Below are 18772 nucleotides of genomic sequence, written 5' to 3' on the forward strand. Positions count from 1 at the left end.
TGCATCAAAGGGTACGAAAGGGGATGAAAGTACATTATACAGCGATGATCCATGCAGTTTTCGACATCGACGAACGTCGTTAATATCGGCTCTTTTAATATCAAATTTCCTTTGTGAATAAAACACACATGTAAAACTTCGTTCTTACAAGTAACAAATTTTTCTTCGCAGATTAAATAAATAAGTTGAGAAATTTGCCCTTTTTAGAGACAACACAGGACTTTACTTTCCGATCGTTACTATCATCATATTATTTTTCATATTACGTCGTTACATTATTATAATTAAAAGCGCGAAAACGTGTTTCACGCGAAGATGACGCAGCAACCAGATTTTATCTTCGGTAAGTGGCTGTCATCATCCCGGAAAACACTTTCAGTCTGCATGCTGTCGCTGTCCCCTTTCCTTTTTATGTCTGATTAATAAGCCGTGGCACTAATTTGCTTAAGGGATTGCGTTACGAACTGTCTTGCGTATGTAAATCATGCGGCAACATTTCGCGGCCAGAGAGAGAGAAAGAGAAAGAGAGAGAGAGAGAGAGAGAGAGAAGGAGAGAAACGGCTATTTGAGGCGTTCATTAACTACTTTGCGGTTCGCCAACAACACTTAGCCACGTCGGTTCATTGTTACGTAACAGATATTAACTCTCGTTGTAAATTGAGCTATTGAATGATCACCGAGTTTGTATTTGGCGTTACAATTGTACACGCAAAGTAATACGAAAAAAAGTAAGAAAATAAGAGAGAAATTATATATAAGTTTCTTAATTAGTAAAATTATGCAAAATTGAAAGAGCAATAATTTATAATAAAATTGGAAAAAAAATTATTTAATAGAAAAATCAAATTACGAGTGTTTTTCCCGCAGATGCAAAAATATTAATTTCTCATCATACGATTAATATTTAATGACTTTCAGTTTAAATTTTGCTCTATATGGAAAACCAATCTCATTATTATTCCGGACGGTACACATAATATAATATTTGTTAGTGCAATATATATACGATTTGATAAAGATAAAATAATACCAGGGGATATATAAACATCGATTGCGATTCTATTTGTTTGCTCGCCAATTATTTTGCTCTTTGTGTTTTGTTTTAATTATTCTTACTATCAATTTAAACAAATTTACATTTGAAATTCGTTACGTTTGGCTTAATGCCTAACAAACTGCAAATTGTTTTGTATATAACAAAAGCTTATAATAATAATTACATACGAAAACACGCGATGTAAATATTGTGTCGACAAAAGATACATGTAATATTTTTACAAACTATTCTGTATATCCGATTTCTTGCATAATAATTCGGGATTTTTTTCAATCTTATTCAAGACACTTTTTAATTCTTGAGTCTCTTCGGGCGACAAGGATGTTTTCTGTTCTGACAGAATAGCGTCGGAAAGGCTCAAAGATGCCAACGATATGACGTCCTCTTTATTATTATCATTGTCATTAAGAAGGGTCTGTTTCAACATTTTAATATATCTTTTTAAACCTGAATTCATCACGAGATCCATTTTCGAATCACGTCGCGGAAGTTGCAATTCATCGTCCGGATTGACTTTTCCTACGATATCCTGCTCGCACGCTTTCGTTTCGTCATCGTGATCGGTGTGGTTTTGGCGAAGGATCGACGATGCTTTCGAAGCCGAAGATTCGTCGCATTTCATTTTGTCGACCGCGTCGTTTGATCGAGTATGCAATTTCGCGCCGTTTAATCCGCTTTTCGCCTCGGAATTTGCATCTCTTCGCGCCGGATGCGAGGTCGAAACGTCGGATTTATCGCTTTTGGGAAGATTGTTCGCGCCTGCGAGTATGACGCCGGTTCGCAGATTCTGCATAATTTTCGGAACTTTTGACCGACTAACGCCGTTAATGTTATTAGATTTTATATCCTTCCCGGCCGCCGCTTTGGTATTCGAGACCGGTCGAGTTTCATTGCCCTCATCCGCCGCCCCTAGATTCCCCCGAGGATCGATCCGGGTTATAGCTCGCTGCGCGTGCTTCCCATCATCGGGGATCGCGGATTTATCGGTATCGTCGGCGGGGTTTATTACTTGGACGGATAATTCAATCTTTGGGCTTAGCGACGCGCCTTTGGATGGATTCTCCGCGCTTCTTAATCGTCTTTCCCCGCGATTTAATCTCTCCGACTGATCTTGCAGAATGTTGGGCGACTTTGAACGTCCTGGCAACGTATTCCTATGATCCTTTCTCGATCCTTCATCGCGTCGGTTCGTTAATCTCGGCTGGGCTGTTATCCGAGTCGTTGGTGAAACTGCAGGTGGTGAGTGAACGGAAGAGACGGCGACTCGGGGCGTTGGATAAACTTGCGTTTGAGCTCTTGACGATAAAGACGACGTGACATTATCGCGGGTAATCGCGGATATTCCCTCCCCGGCCGAGTCGGGAGTCTTCAAAGTTTGCCCCCGCTCGTTACTTTCCGCTTGCGCGGCGCTTCCGACATCCTTCAATTTGTCGTCCTGCCGTTGACGTTGCCCCGACATCGTAAGATGTTCTCGACATTGCTCGATCGACGTGCCGATAAACTTCTTTTCTTGCGACGCGATAAAACTCGCCGCTCTTTGCCTGGACGGGCCCGGATTACGGCTTACAACGGATTCCTTCGGACGGTCCTCCCGGTTTGAAACGGCAGGTCTCTGACAAGACAAGCCGCTTTCACGCATCGACCTCGCCGGCCTCTCCTTCGTACATTTCGCCGGATTCTTCCTAATATTTCCGTATTTTCTGTTGAAGGAAGTCCCGTGGAGGTTCCCCGACATCCAAGGGGGCCGCGAGGACGCGCGATTCCTAGGGCTGATGGATGACTCGCGCGAACGACGCGACATTTCGTCGCGTCGACACTTGCTGCTGGAATCGCTGCAAATACTGACAACCTCGCTGGAACTCGCTGATATAAAGTTCGATTTTCCTGTTTCCGCGTGACATTTGTTCGACGACGGGAACCCGGTGACAGTGGAGTAAACTTCCAAGTTCTTCTTCGTCGCGCTTGTCTCGGGTCTCGGTGATTTCGTTGCGCTTTTCCACCTCGGCGGTGACGTGACAGCTCGAGATAACGCGCAGCCTTTCGGTGACATGGAGGCATTTCCGGCACTCGCCGGTCGCTCCCTCGTCCTCCACTCCTTCCTCGTGCTGGAATCGGCAAATGGTGGCGAATTGTTGTTTCCCGTGCTATCTCCAGGCCCCGTTTTCGCGGCGCATTCACGCGATCGCGACGGAATCGTCTCTCTTCTCGATACTTGCAATTCTGAGTTTAAATCGCTCCTGGCGAGGATCGTGGAGACGTTATCCTCGAGCGAAATGCTTCGCGATAACGAATGAACGCCGTATGGGTTGCCGTTATTATCCGTATCGGGCAATTTGGCAAATTTGCTATTGTCGTTTTCCAGAAAATCATTCCTATCGTTCTCGCGAACGCAAGATCGATATACGATACTCTCGTCGGGAATCGTTTCCGTTTCCGTTTCGATAGTCCTTGGTCTTCGCGTGCCTTTGCTCAAAAAATGGTCCAACGGACGAGGAAGTTCGGCGTTCTTTCGGCTCGTTGCCTCGGTAACATCATAATATTCCTCTAGAAAATCGAAAAAGCTGTGATCGTATCGATCGTTGAGTCGCGCCCCGATCACCGAGTCGGCCGAGTTGAGATGCAGCGAATTCAAGACGACGTCGCCGGGCGGTTGAGAGTCGTCGTATTGCTTCCTCAGGGTAGCTTCTATAAGTTTGTGACGATAGGCTTTATAATCGAGATTCGATATATCGATTATCGGATGCCTCGCCAAAGACGAAGGACGATTCAACGACGAGCGTTTCTTCGATCTACGATCTCCGATCTGTTCCCCGAGTCGGCTCGAAATCTTTGACATGCCGTCGCTGTTTTCTAAAACCGACATGGAATTCATCTTGCGAGTCGATTCCAGATGCAGACTGGAACTCGAAGTGGAATCGGTCGCGATCCGAGCCGGATAATGCGTCACTAATGATCGAGAGACACGATTGTCATGGCGACGACGATGACGACGACGACGACGAGAGGGCCAAATTGTTTTGCCATCGAAGGTTTTCAACGGTTCCTGTGTGCAATACCGAACGTTGCAAAATTTCCCAAAAACATCTAGTCGCGTAGATATAAAGAAAGAGGAAATTTTTCAACGCGAGTTACGCTTTAATCTTATTTTCGTAGCTCCCCGTAATTGTGCACACTTTTATAAGAGAGACGTTGATTTTGTGGAGAAAATTTCCTCCTTTCTAACTTAATAACATACGTCCCGCTACGACTACTCGATCACATCGCCTTGAATGGAATCGCGGTGTCGTGATACCAGCATTGTGTTACAAACAGCGGTTATATCGCGGTTTCGCTCACGAAAGAAATTGGAAAATTTACAGTCCACCAGTGCTTCCGCTCGAACACCCGCGGAAGCGCGCGGATGTGCGAGTTATCGATACCCGCCCATTTTAAAACGCGTTCCCGAACGTTTCGCGAGATAGTGGCACGTCGGTAGCGCATGCACATGTCGCTATGTCGTGTATGAATAAAAACGACTTCCGAATGCTCTCTTGGCTTTTGCCTGCCAAGGGAGGGAAATGCGCCGAGAAAAACACGAATAAAAATATTATACCGTTTGTACCGTCGCGTACCGTTTTACATTCATACCATACATGCCAATACCCTCCCCCCCCCCTACTTTTTACATGCTCGGATATCTATTGGAGCGAGATAATTTATCACGTGAAGGCACGTACGAGTAGGAAGTAAACGCGCACGATCAGCGGCGCCGCTAACAAGATCGTCAGGGCTAAAGCGAGGGCACTCTCGACGACGAAGGGTGGCGTCGATTGCAGGGTTAAGACGAGCTTCCCGGGCGCCAGCACGTTCAACATTCCGATCGCTTGCTTTTCCAGCACGTCGTCGTATTGCAACTCGTTCTCCTTCGTCGTTCGCGCTTCACGTTTCACCTTAAGATCGTCTTTAGATCGCGGGCTGTTAAATTCCGGGCGATCGATGCCGCCTTCGGAACGGCGGGCTGCTGCCAACAGCAGTATCTCCTGTAATCGAGCGCTCAATGCGATACTCTCGATTATGCTTTGTCTTTTTTTTTTTTTTTTTCAATTTTTCTCTTCTCCCTAGTAGCTGCATTTGAATTACTTCAGATTAGAATATTCGGCACACTATCGATCATGGTTATGACACCGACGAGGTAGTACATACGATTTTCATCGTATTTTAATGGTTTCGTCGTTTGTATGTATATTTATACAAACGTATATATATTTTTTATATGTGTACATTTTTATATTTTACCATTCATATTTTTATATATATATATATATATATATATATATATACATATTTTTACATATGTTTTAACGTTATGACTTGAAAAAAAATTTCATTGACTTTCACTCTCTCTTGACAGTGTCAAATCGTACATTTTTATATACATTCTTATTTTTAAAACAAGTTTTTTATTGTCTCTTTAGAAAAATAATTATTATTCTCTCTCTCTCTTTCTCTCTCTCTCTCTCTAAATTATTTAAACATTATGTTCATATTTATTTGCATTAATAAGTGTGTTTACTTCGATAGAAAGAAAGCACATTATCTGAATTACAACTTACAATTATCATTGTTGTACGGTATGTCTGGGCGACTCTGGGTCTGTTGGACGGGCGGAGGTTCGCGATAAGAAGCGCCAGCATCCTGATAACCGTTCTGCCAACGTTCCGGATGCCGCTGATAAGCCCCCGAGAAGATTCTGGTGTATCTCAGGTAACAACCGCTCGGTATTTGCCACTACAAATCGGGTATTAGGATAGCCGGAATTTTTATTTCACCCCTCCCCCCCCCCACCTCCTCTTCGGTCCCCTCTTACATTCTACATCCCCTTTGCGTAATCGTGAAAAATCCCTTTCGTCTACTTACGTTGTAAGAGGAGCTCGGTACGGGCTGGGGCGGTCTGCCGGGACACATCAGCATCTTTCTTCTGTAGAATCTCGGCTAAACGAGGAGATAAGTGCATTGAGCCCCGTCTCGCACAATGAATTTCTCTCGCGCTTTAATCTACGACTATATCCTTGAAAGGGTCTCTTTCGAGACTGGCGCGCGACAAAACCGTTTCGCTTTAAATGTTCACCATCATAAAAGATATTGATGTCTCGATATTTTCGCGAGGGAAAAAAGCATTTCAATTTATCCGTCTTGTCCCGCCGTATTCGTGCGCGCGTAATAAATTTATTAATACGTAAAGGCCGATATTTTTAAAGAAAAACGAGAGATCGGATAAAAGAATGTTTTATACTCACTTCAGAATTATGATCCTTCTCGGATTCTGGAAGAATACGATATTTCATCAATCGTTTTCTCAATTATGTTATATATATATATATATATATATATATATATATATATATGTGTGTGTGTGTATGTTATACAAAAGAAGAAAATACAATATTTCATATTTGAAAAGAATTGACAGTGAGACCTTTTCGGTCTCTCGCGAGAGACAGGGGAGGGGCACAATAGCGTAAATTTACCTCTCACGTGTATCGAGAAATGGCATTCGGCTCGATTTCCGGCTGCATCCGAGGCGACGTAGCGCACACTGTGAACGCCGGGATACATCACGTGTCCGGGACCCTATATGCGAGATATACGATAATTAACTTTTCGCGCGATTGCATGCAAATTTCCTTCCAGGAAAATATCTTCTATACGCACACACACACACACACACACACACACACACACACACACACACACACACACACACACACACGAAAGACATATTGACCAATATCTTGTCTCTCCGCGCGACGCGTTGCGCCAAGAATAAATCGCGTAAGGGCGAACAATATTAAAATTTTTTTTTTTTATACGCGATTAACGAAGCAGCTACTTACTCGCGCGAGCTTCGTTTCAATTTGCCTAATCAGATTAACTGTCACAGGTTGCATAATGTCTAGGACCATTTATAACCCCGCGCTATCGAGGGAGCGCAAAGCCACCAATTATCCGTGTGCGCCGGTTATCGCGCAGGGACAGGGTAATCCCTGTTATTACGTTAATAAAGTACACGTACAACCCTTTTCACGGCAAAACGCGAGAAAAGTAAAAGGAAGACGGGAGGGGCGTTGGCTCGACAATGATTAATCGTCCGGCCCGTAGTTTTTCCTACAAAGATACGCGCGGCCGCGAAGAAAATCGCAGATATCTTTTCGTCGTATCGAGTAGCAGTCCTCTCGCGAGTCTCGAAACATGAGCGAATAATTAATGGCCGGTATCTTTGTTCGATATTAATATGCTCGATTGTCAACGGCAAACTTTTAATTAACTTTGAGACTTGGACCGACGCGACGACGCGACGGGAAAGTGAAAAATGTCGTCTACGATACACACTCGGATTTGCGATTTACGGAGAATTGAACAAATTTGAAGATTGATAGTGATATAAAATACGTGCCACGTACCCTCGTCTTATAAACGTGCTCCACGGCGACATTGTCGGTGAACGTCGGTTCTTGCCAGAATATCAGACGGTTTCGCTCTCCCGGACTCAATCTGACTTCGAAGGACGTCGGGCACATTGTAACCTTGGGATTTTCCGTATCTGAAAAAAATCTCACAGCGTTTCCGAGTAATCGAACTTTCTTTTAAAAGATCCATTACCCCTTTTAATTTCGCATAAAAATCCAAGTCGAAATTTTGTTCCTATTTTCAACCTCATTTCTCTGACGTTTATAGATTCTAGAGGATTTCGATGAGTTGAATTTACATAAGTATTGAGTTCCTATACTTCAATGAACAGTTTTCCACTTAGAGATTTAAATATAGGCACTTTTGACAGAAAGTCTAGATTAAATTGTTTGAAAAGAGAGTAACATCTGTGTTTAAAATAGAAAAAGTAGGGTGAAGGGGGTGAGGGGGGGGGGGGTGGAAGAGAAATTTGGATTCGGAAATATATAGAAAGAGACTACAATCGCACGCGGGATAAAGGCTGGGGAAATCGATTAAAGGCGAAAACATTCAGACGAGGTCGCGAAACGGTTATTTAGCCATTAAGAGTTTCGAAGCTGCCGCGTAATTTCCACGAGTTTGTCCGATCGACGCGAGTTCATTCTGCGTAATCGCATATCGACTCTTGGCGCGATGCGCCGCGCCGCGCCGGGCTCCTTCTTCCAGCCGCTGCGTTGCGGAAGGAACTTGCTTAAAGCGAGTTTCACGAACTTTCCGAATGAGTAATTAAGCGGGACGGGACGGGAGTGCACTTTGCCGTGGAAACTAAAGTTTACCGCGTCGAACCGATTCGACGAGTGCCGGCTGATTCCCGTCCTCTGATCAATTGTGGTTCCCCCTCCCCCGTCCAACCTGCCCCTGCCACCACTCTTCGATGCGAGAAAAGTTTCTTCTCTTGGAGAAAAAAAAATAGATGAATTTACAGGAAAAAAGTATCGATAAAAGAGAACACGCTTCTCGGGATTCTGAATTAATAATCTACAAAATCAAAGATTTACTTTAGCTATTAAATTTTCCTTTCTTTTTCTCTCTCTCTCTCTCTCTCTCTCTCTTAATTTTTATGTTTACTCATTTTAACTTTAGAGAGAAATATCGGAGAAAAGAGAATGAGATCAATCTCGGCGCGTTCTCCGAATCGGATTATATCTTCTTCTTAATACTTGTAGATTTTAATAAGATTCTGTTCTTTGATAGTGATAATTATTATATTTTATTATCATCATCTGGTTACACTGGTACACTGATACGCTCATTTATTTATAAATGCGCTGCCGCAAAAATACTTAGCATAAGAAAAAGGAGCTTGGGGGAGATCTCAAGCGGATTTCATTCCTGTTTCCTCTTATACGCGAGACTTACCGCGTACTCTTATCACAATTCTACAGGTGCTGGTGTAATTAGAGACCGGCGACCATGCCGTAAAGGTAACGACCGTCGTACCCGCTGGCAGATCCGCTTGCAATTGCTTTGCCCATGGGGGTGAGGCGTGTACGTATCTAAAGAGGGAAAAAAGGAAATAAGAGAGCAGCATGTCGTACATGTAACTAGGTAAGTATGATACACTTGCTTCGTTCAATATTTAAGTAATATTATTCTCGTCTATACGTTAATAGAGAAAGGTAGAAGCATAGAGAGAAATATTAAATGTATATTTAATTTCCGGATTTAAATTAACTATATAAAATAAACATAATACGACATTTCGCGAATTAAAATAGACAAGGAATATTATACCGTCGAAACGCGATGATATATTTTAAATGAATTGAGCAAGCTGTCATAAACTTGTTAGATTTGATTTGGACGTTGCCCAATTATATAGTTACGTATAATTACACGTTCCATTATAGTTATAGTATAATTATACGTATATTTCTTACCTCCACCAGTTCATGTTGGACTTTGGTTGAGGGAAAGTTACCCGTATAGTGTTTTGCCTAGCCGGCAATTCGACGTCCATGTCCTGAGGGCAGCTCACGAACGGCCGTGGCATGTCTACGGCCATAAAGTCGATTGTTGTTAAGTTCCCGATACCGATAGCCCAATTTCCACATATTGTAATTACGTTGGAACGCATTTCCCACACGGTCGCGTTGCGTTCTTATAAGAGGCGTTACTTTAACACGTCGGGAAATATCCCATCGCGTGTGCAAACTTTGTTACGCTTCCTTTTTCGTTTTACATCGCGTGTACGATATTACAACAATACTGTTAAATATATAGAGATCCGAAGAGTTCAATTTTTTTTTTCACAATAGATAATTTTTTATCAATTTAAGTTATTTTTCTTTATTATTAAAACTTGCTTTTTTTCTTTCTAGTAGAAAATCTAGTAACTAAAAATGAAGATCGTAAAGGCTATTTATAGCTAGATAAGCATACAAAAAATGCCCCCGACGTGTTTTTAAATAATACTTGGCCTGTCATTTCCTCATTGTAAAAGAAAATTTTCCTCAAAATTTCAGCTTTTTAACTTTATTATTTCCTGAGTTATCGAGAATAATGTCATATTTAGTTTTTGTTTTTTTTCTGTAAATATTCGAGATGATCGCATATCGATTTTTTTCTCAATACTTATCAACGAAAGACACAAAAAAATATGCTTTCATTAATCTCGAATAAAAACTCGACTTTTAAAAAAAGAATGAAATTAAGAAATGGCTTTTTTAACATGTTTCTCTCGAAGTTCAATCATCAAACTTTTATAAAATACTCTTTTTATAGGTCTCAATACTCTCAAATTTTTTCAATTTTTTTAAGTTGGTGCAACATGGTGAAAAACAATAAAAATTTTTTTTTTTATTATTACTTTTTGATAATAGGGCGGAAAATTATTTATTTTTCTTGTGATCTCTTCTTTATAATTATAATAGTAATGATAAGAGTAATAACGATAATTGTAATGGTTATAATTACACTACAAAATAGAAATATTTTTTATGCAAAAACAATTCTCAAAAATTACAACTTTTAGATAAACTTTTAAACTTTTTTTGCATAAGAAATATTTCTATCCTGCAGTATAATTACAATTGTTACAATTATTATAATTACTAGTATAATTATTACAAGAAAATAAATAATTTTACGTCTTATTACTAAAAAATAATAAAAAAAAGATTTTCCATTTTTCTCATCATGTTGCACAAACTTGAAAAAATTGAAAAAATTTCAGATTATTGAGACATATAAATAGACATATAAATTCTATAAAAGTTTGGTGATTGAACCTCGAAAGGAACATGTTAAAAAGGTCATTTCTTAATTTCATTATTTTTTTAAAAATCGAACTCCTATTCGAGATTAATAAAAAAATTTTTTTTGTGTCTTTTGTTGATAAGTATTAAAAAAAAATTGAAATAGAATCATCTCAAATATTTACAGAAAAGAAAAATAAAAACTGAAAATGATGTTTTTCTCGATAACTTGAGAAATAATAAAGTTAGGGTGCTGAAATTTTGAGGACAATTTTTTTTTTACAGTAAAGACATGACAGGCTAAATGTTATTTCAAAACTCGTCGGGGACACTTTTAGTATGCTTATCCGGCTATAGCCTTTGACAAAATACTTATATATAAAGTAATCGTAAAAACTTGTTCGATACAAGATATTTAGAAAGAGTGAGTAAATTAGATTTTAGAAAGAGTGGCTTTAAATTGTTTCAAAAGTTGATTTCCTTACATTAGCGGGGATATGTCTGCAAAAAAACCTAAAATGGCACGGTAGAAGGGTAGAATCAAAATCTCCTTTCCATTAAACGAAACAATTAGCGCCGCGAAGAAGAACCGCGAAAATGTGCGCGGGCATGAAAAAGCGGGCAAAGCGGATGAAACTAACGGGAGGAAAAGAGTGGAACGTAAAAAGCCGCCGACCCAGCTCGAGTAAGCTCGTTAAGAGGCAGCGTTAACGTATGATCTCGTTAGCAGGCAACATCTATACAAGAACTTTGTAATATTAAAAGCTGTTTCCGAGTGGAGCATGACTAATTTAACACGTCCGAGAATTTTCGCCGTTAGATTACTCTAGCCCCTACCCTATAGATATTTTACGTTCGATCGCGCTTCGAATACGCTTACCCTTCATGCATTTATCGGAAAGAACAAGCTTTAGAGAAAATCAATTGGAAGCGCATAAACGCGTCTCACTCACGTTTTTCCACTAAACGTTCCTTCCCCAAAGAAACGACGTCCGAGTCTCAGGAAAAATGTTGATGTGCAAGCGCATCTTAATAAGAAGCTTGGTTTCGAAACGAAGATAAATTTTAGATAATTTCGGAATAACGACGCACAAAAGGATTATGAAACGATAAAGTGAAAGTAACGATCCGTATTAAAGTATCGCCTCTTAATTCAACAGTCAGCTTGTTAAAAATTTTATCGACCGAAAATCTAGATGAAATTTCACGCAAAGTTACGACGCCTGCAGCGTCTCTCGTTTTTCTCGGTAACTGTAGAACTGAAGGAGACTAAGTTACTTGGATTGTAAAGAGAATCTGTCACAACTTCACGCAGACAGATAGGCTCTTTCCCGTTCCATCGGCCGTCGCTAACGCAGTGTCTCGTGTGCGCCCCTTCCAATCGGAATCCTTCGTGACATCGAACGTGACATTTGGCACTTTGCGGGTAGACGGATGCGCCGGAAGGGTGACCGGGACATCTAATCTGTTTGAGTTTAGAGAAAGTAATATAACTTGGGTTGGGTAATATAATTTCGAGAGCAAAATAATTTTAAAAATATTTCAGATAATTTCGGCCAATGTATATCGTCCTCTTTGCAATTTTATAAAATTATATGTTTATAAAATTAAAAATTAAAAAACAAAGGTAGTACAAACATATTGAAACATGTAGAAATTTAATAAGTATATGAGAAAGAAGTAAGAAATATTTTAAGATGTATTTCAGATATATTTTTCTTAACTCGAATCTTGCACCTAATGGATGTAAGTTTGCAATATTTACACACAATAGTTCGTACCTCTCCGTGTAAAGGAGGTTCCATGGCATGACATCTCATCGGCGAGACGCAAGTTCTCTCGTCGGGTGCCAACACTAAGTTCACACTACAAGTGCAGTAGTAACTTCCGACGGTATTGATGCACTCGCCGGTGCAACCACCATTTCGATCTAGACATTCATTCACATCTTGGCATTGTCTCCTGTTTATGCAATCCCACGGGAGAATTTCATTTCATTAGAAAGAAAAAGAAACATCTTAATTTATTTCTATTAAGTTTATTGTCGTTGTAGCAATATTTGTTTAGGTCTTACCTCGAAATTAACGTGTATCCAGCACGGCAAGCGCAAATAAAAGATCCCACGGTATTAATGCACTCTTGATCGCATTTGTCGCGATGCCATTTACATTCGTCGATATCTAATGTTAAATTTTCGGAATCAATGTTATAAAAAAAAAAATCACACAATTTTACGCAAAACAAAAACTGAAATCGAAAGGCTAGATATTATCAAGTCGATTCGCAAGTAGATTTAAAAATAAAAAAAAAAAAAAAAAAGATAGATTAAGATTTATTAAGTTTATTTAATAAATTTTTTTTACTATTTAATGTATATTATTGCTTCTCTCATATACATAATATTATATAAAACGACAAATAAATTTTTTAATAAAACTATATATAAAGCTTATGTATTGACTCGATATTTATGTGCCTTTGTTAGGTAATACTACCATATTTTACAATGCCTTATAACTTGCCTACGCATTCGTTCTCTTGCAGCTGATATCCAAGAGGGCACGTGCAATAATACGAACCGGGTGTATTGATGCATTTCTCGTCGCAAGGCGCCCTTTCGATGCATTCGTCGATGTCTGCGCAAAAGTAAACTCAGTTCAGTACGATTAAGTGACGTGGTTTTTTTTTTTCTCGGAAAACGTTTCCGCACGAACCTACACAGGTATCGTTGTGGAATCGATATCCCGCCTCGCACTCGCAACGATAACCGCCTGGCATGTTGGTGCATTTGTTGCCCTTGCAGATACCAGCCGCGCATTCGTCGACGTCTAAAAAGCATATATACACATATATACACACACATACACATATTTTCGCTCCGCGAAAACTTCAACCGAGCTAAGCGAGTCTAACTTTGTAGCAAGCTTCAAAAGTGGAACGCACGACAAAACCGTGTAGCAAAGAGTTGCGCGTTATCCGTTCCAAAAGTGACGATACCATACATTCTTCCTTTGCAGAATTTTAATCAGCATATTAAAAATCTATTAAAACGATGATAAATATAAATTACATAAAAATGAAATTTAGTATAATTTTTTCCTTATTTTATATATTATTATTTTGTACGCGACTCGTCTCACGAATGTCTTGCTAAGAAAAGGATACGTCTCTCTAAAGAAATAAAAATCCACCTTGATGAAAATAATAATAACAGCTAATTCGAAAATAGATAGGCGTAATTATATAATTTAAAATCTAATAGAATAGGTTTATCATACGTGTCTCACTCACCGACGCAAGTAGAATTTATTATCTGAAAGCCTTCCTTGCATCCGCACTCGTAAGAACCAGGTTTATTGACGCAGATATGATCGCAGCCATGCTGTCCCTCGCATTCGTCGACATCGTGACACTCGGTACCATCGATCCCGCCTTTTTGAAAACCTTTCTCGCACGAGCACACCGCGGTTCCGTTCACCGCAACGCAGATCTGCTCGCAGCCGCCGTTACCCTCGTCCTGACAAGGATCGAACGGTCGACAGGATCCGTTCTGCGGTACGTGACCTGGCAAACACTCGCAGCGAAAGGATCCCACAGTGTTGACGCATGTCGTACGTTCACAACCACCGTTGTCGTTGACGCATTCGTCGACGTCAACACAGGTTCTCTCGTCCCGGGACAGGTTGTAGCCCGTTGGACAGGAACAGAAGTGCCTGCCGACGGTGTTGACGCAAACGTGGGAACACTCGCCATTCCGTTCCTGACACTCGTCCACGTCCAAGCAGGTGGACTCATCGACGTGCAAGTAATGTCCCTCGCGACAGGCGCACGTGTAACTGCCCAGCAGGTTCACGCATTCGTGGGTGCAGTTGTGAAGATCGGTCAGACACTCGTCCACGTCCACGCACTTCCTATCGTCTGGCATGAGGATATAGCCGGCGGGACACTCGCAACGATAACCGCCCTCGGTGTTTATGCACGTGTGAGAGCAGCCTGTTTCCACGTCGTTCTCAAACTCCTCACACTCATTGATGTCTTCGCAGGTTCTAAGATCACGTTTCAAACGGAAACCGAACGGACAAGAACAACCGATGGTCGAGATTGCAACCCCGTTGGGATCTTCTTCCTGATGACAGTAATGAGAACAATTGCCGTTGTCACGATTGCAACCATTCATCAATACGCAGGTTCTATTGTTTCGCTCCAAGATATATTCCGTCGGACACAGACACTGGAAGGAACCTACGAGATTAATGCACGTATGCGAGCATGCCGCGTTCTCGCTCTCGCATTCGTTGATATCGTCGCAGAGAGTCGGATCCTGAGAATTCTGCGTGAAACCGACGTTGCAGGTGCAGTCGAAACTACCGAGAGTGTTGAGACATCGATGAGTACAGTTGTCAAGCAGTTCTAGACACTCGTCCATGTCCACGCAAGTTGCATTGTCCCGCGACGACAGACGGTAACCGTCAGGACACTCGCAGACGATCGAGTCCTCCTCGAAGATGCAGATGTCCGAGCATCCGCCATTCTCAACCAAGCATCGGTTTTTGTGGACGCAGAGAGTGTCATCGTCCTGCGACAGGGACATTTCCGCCGGACACGAACATGTCACATTACCGTCCTCGTGATCGTGGCAGAAATGAGAACAACCGCCGTTGTCGATCTTACACCCATCTTCTCGTACGCAAAGCTTCCGATCCTCCGCCAGGATCATACCAAGTGGGCAGGCACAAGTCACATTTCCATCCCCGTGATAACACAGATGGGAACAACCGCCGTTATTTTCATTCAGACACTCGTTCTCGTACGCGCACGTCGCTTTGTCCTCGGACAAGGTCATTCCGGGCGGACAGGAACAGGACGCCCGGCCGTTCTCGTGAAGACAGAAATGCGAGCATCCTCCGTTGTCGATCGAACACGCGTTTATTTCAACGCACGTCTTGCCGTCGTCCTTCAACAGTTTGTAGTTGTCGGGACACGCACATTCGACGCCACCGTCCGTGTTGGCGCATAAATGCGAACACCCTCCGTTATTCTGGATACACTCGTTGATGTCCTCGCAGGTTTTGCCATTGTCCAGCAGCTCGTATCCCTCGGGACAAGTGCAATTGAAAGCGCCGTTCGTGTTTAAGCATCCGTGCGAGCAGCCAGTATCTTCAAATGAACACTCGTCGACGTCCTGGCAGTTTCTGTGATCGTTAATTAATTGAAATCCTGAAGGACACTCGCAACGATAAGCTCCTTCGGTATTGACGCAAATGTGACTGCACGCGTGAGATCCATCGGAGCACTCGTCCATATCTCGGCAAGTCTTCTCGTCGTCCTGTAACTCGTGTCCTTCCGGACAGCCACAGCGAATCCGTTCATCGTTCTGCTCGCACGTGTGTGAGCAACCGTGATCTTGGGCGCAAGGATCGTTCGACAGTTGCTGACAGGTCCTAGAGTCTTTCTGCAGACGCCAACCGGAAGGACACTCGCAAAAGTAAGAGCCGTTAGTATTAATGCAATCGTGGGAACATTTATGTTGCCGTCCGTCCTGACACTCATCAATATCCTCGCAGACGTGCTCTTTATGCGAATACGAATATCCCGCAGGACAGGTACAATTATTGTTATTCCCTTGGGACTCTGTACATTCATCCTGAATGACAGCGATGCATGTACGATTATCCTCTCCAAGCTTGAATCCTGTCGGACAGGAACACGAGTAAGATCCTTCGAGATTCTTGCAATCGTGACTGCAATCGTTCTCGCTCTCGCACTCGTCCTTGTCCTTACACGTGCTGCCGTCCACGTCCAAAAAATAACCCGCGAAACATTCGCATTTATAACTTGAATCTGTCGCGATGCACAAGTGCGAGCACGAGGAATTGGAACAAGGATTGAGCCTCGCGCAGGTGAGACCATCGTTCTCCAGGATCCATCCGGAAGGACACGAGCAACGATAGGTCGCGTACTCGTTGAGACACAAATGCGAACACTCGTGATCGCCCTCAAGACACTCGTCGATGTCCCGACACTCATCCTCGTCGCCGTCGTCTCGTCTAAGCCCTTCGGAACACATAGAATTCCCGCATGTGAAACCGTCCTCGAGAAGCTTCATGTCTTGCGGACAAGCGCACTTATAACTGCCAGGGATATTAACGCATTCGTGCGAACAATCGTGCTCGTTCTCCAGACACTCGTCGACGTCCAAGCAGGATGCTCGATCGTCCAACAGTCGATATCCGATTGGGCAGATGCATCGCGGCCCGTCGTCCTCGGTGTCCTCGCAGACGTGGGAGCAAGGATTCTTGAGGCCGGCACAGGTCCTCTGTTCCACGCAGGTCGCATTGTCCTCCATCAGGCCGAATCCCCGAGGACACTCGCACGTGTACGCGCCGACGGTATTGTGACAGATGTGAGAGCACGTGTGAGATTTGTCCGCGCACTCGTCCACGTCCTTACACGTCGCACCATCCTCCGCGAGTTTGTAACCATCGTGACAGGTACAACGATAGCGGCCCGGCTCGTTCACGCACTCGTGTTGACAACCGTGCGATTCGACGCACTCGTTTATATCTGAAAAAAGGAGAAAGTCAAGCGAGAGATATAATTTGATATTCGTAAAGTCAGTTAATAACTCGCATACGCGAGAGACGATGAAACCTTTTTTCTCTAAAAGTTTTATCTTATCGGATACCAACGCTTACCAACGCACTCGAAATTTTCCTTCCTCTTGAAGCCGTCCTCGCACTTGCGTGGATTTTGCGGAACTTCGGTAATCTCTTCTCCGTAATCACTGTCGTCGTCATTCTCGTCTTCGTTCTCGTTATCGTAATCTTCTTCTCGAAGGATCTTTGTTACCATGTTTGGATGTACTTTACTTATGCACTTGTACGATCCCACTGTATTCTCGCATTCAGTGTCTTCTGTACAAATCTTTGATGTCGTTTTACATTCATCAACGTCTGAAAAAGATAATTCAAACTTTATAATGTAGATCTAGAATTTCAGTGAAATGTTAATCCAATGAGAAAAATTTCAGATAATTTATAATATATCAGTGAACTTTCGAACTAGCCATCTAAATTTGATGAAAAAGAATTATCTATTTATAATAATTCTCAAACAGATTGCGAGACAATTAAACCTTTAAAAAATCACTTAGTATATATATATATGTATATATATATATATATAAAATTAAAAATAGTTGAAAGTTAAAATAATGGATTGAAAGTGACATGGAAGATATTTATATGCACCTTGACAAGTCTTCCAATCCTCAGTTAAATGGAAACCGTCCGGACAGAGACAGAAGGCACTTCCAGGTGTATTCAAGCATATATGAGAACAATTTGCGTTATTCAGAGCGCACTCGTCGATGTCCTCGCAAGTGTGATTGTCAGCAGCTAATTTGTATCCAGGAATATCCGCGCAACTGCATTCGTAACCACCTATGAGATTGCGACATCTGCCTTGACAAGGTCCGTGCCCGTTGTTTGAGAGACACTCGTTGATATCTGTACAATAATATGTATGCAGTTTTCACAGTCTCGTTTATCAAATATAACTTTTGCAGCGCTTTATAACGTGCTTTTTGTACTCTATTAACCCAAGAGAGATATTAAAAGATAGATGTAAAAGTTATATTAAATTAAGAACGTATAGCTTTAAGTTGAAAAAAAATTAACAGAAATATTTCTCAAGAATGTCTCTTTCTTATGGACTAACCTTGGCAAGAGTAACCATCGATTCCCAACTGAAAACCACGATGACACTCGCAAGAGTAGAAACCGGGTTCGTTGCGGCAGATATCGGTGCATTTCGTTAAACCTTCGGCACACTCGTCGATGTCTAAAAAATATCGAGGAACAAAGAACAATCGACCGATAAACGCTTTATAACTGCGCGTTTTTTATTCCCTCTTTTTTTTTTTTTTTTTTTTTTTTTTTTCGTCGAGATTGAATAACTAACGTCACTTTGATGCTGATAAAATGACAAAGTTACGCATGAAATTAAAAAACAAATTTGCGTGTACCGTTGA

The 18772-nt window shown here is 41.8% G+C and overlaps 2 protein-coding genes across 4 annotated transcripts in view; both read right to left on the reverse strand.

Moving 5' to 3' along the window:
* The window catches only part of LOC140670291 (uncharacterized), a 41310-nt gene that overhangs the window by 7590 nt on the left and 14948 nt on the right, over positions 1 to 18772 (reverse strand). For 2 of the 3 annotated variants that reach the window (XM_072900862.1, XM_072900858.1), the window contains exons 6-21: positions 18460 to 18582; positions 17991 to 18248; positions 17436 to 17693; positions 14032 to 17304; positions 13455 to 13568; positions 13263 to 13376; positions 12815 to 12920; positions 12522 to 12702; positions 12019 to 12205; positions 9424 to 9538; positions 8903 to 9039; positions 7498 to 7637; positions 6565 to 6667; positions 6334 to 6359; positions 5954 to 6028; positions 5650 to 5824 (exon numbers count right to left, since the gene is read on the reverse strand). In XM_072900862.1, the coding sequence (XP_072756963.1) occupies positions 5650 to 5824; positions 5954 to 6028; positions 6334 to 6359; positions 6565 to 6667; positions 7498 to 7637; positions 8903 to 9039; positions 9424 to 9538; positions 12019 to 12205; positions 12522 to 12702; positions 12815 to 12920; positions 13263 to 13376; positions 13455 to 13568; positions 14032 to 17304; positions 17436 to 17693; positions 17991 to 18248; positions 18460 to 18582 (5385 nt within the window). Of the gene's footprint in view, positions 1 to 5649; positions 5825 to 5953; positions 6029 to 6333; positions 6360 to 6564; positions 6668 to 7497; positions 7638 to 8902; positions 9040 to 9423; positions 9539 to 12018; positions 12206 to 12521; positions 12703 to 12814; positions 12921 to 13262; positions 13377 to 13454; positions 13569 to 14031; positions 17305 to 17435; positions 17694 to 17990; positions 18249 to 18459; positions 18583 to 18772 lie in introns of those variants that run through there. The other variant, XM_072900868.1, reaches the window with a different exon arrangement.
* On the reverse strand, positions 814 to 5248 carry LOC140668097 (uncharacterized). Its single transcript, XM_072896704.1, has 3 exons — positions 5240 to 5248; positions 4774 to 5076; positions 814 to 4100 (listed from the first exon to the last, which is right to left on the reverse strand). The coding sequence occupies exons 1-3, from the start codon at positions 5246 to 5248 to the stop codon at positions 1275 to 1277; spliced, it is 3138 nt and encodes a 1045-aa protein (XP_072752805.1). The 3' UTR covers positions 814 to 1274.

This window comes from Anoplolepis gracilipes, chromosome 1, assembly GCF_047496725.1.
Source record: "Anoplolepis gracilipes chromosome 1, ASM4749672v1, whole genome shotgun sequence".
Taxonomy (NCBI): Eukaryota; Metazoa; Arthropoda; class Insecta; order Hymenoptera; family Formicidae; genus Anoplolepis; species Anoplolepis gracilipes.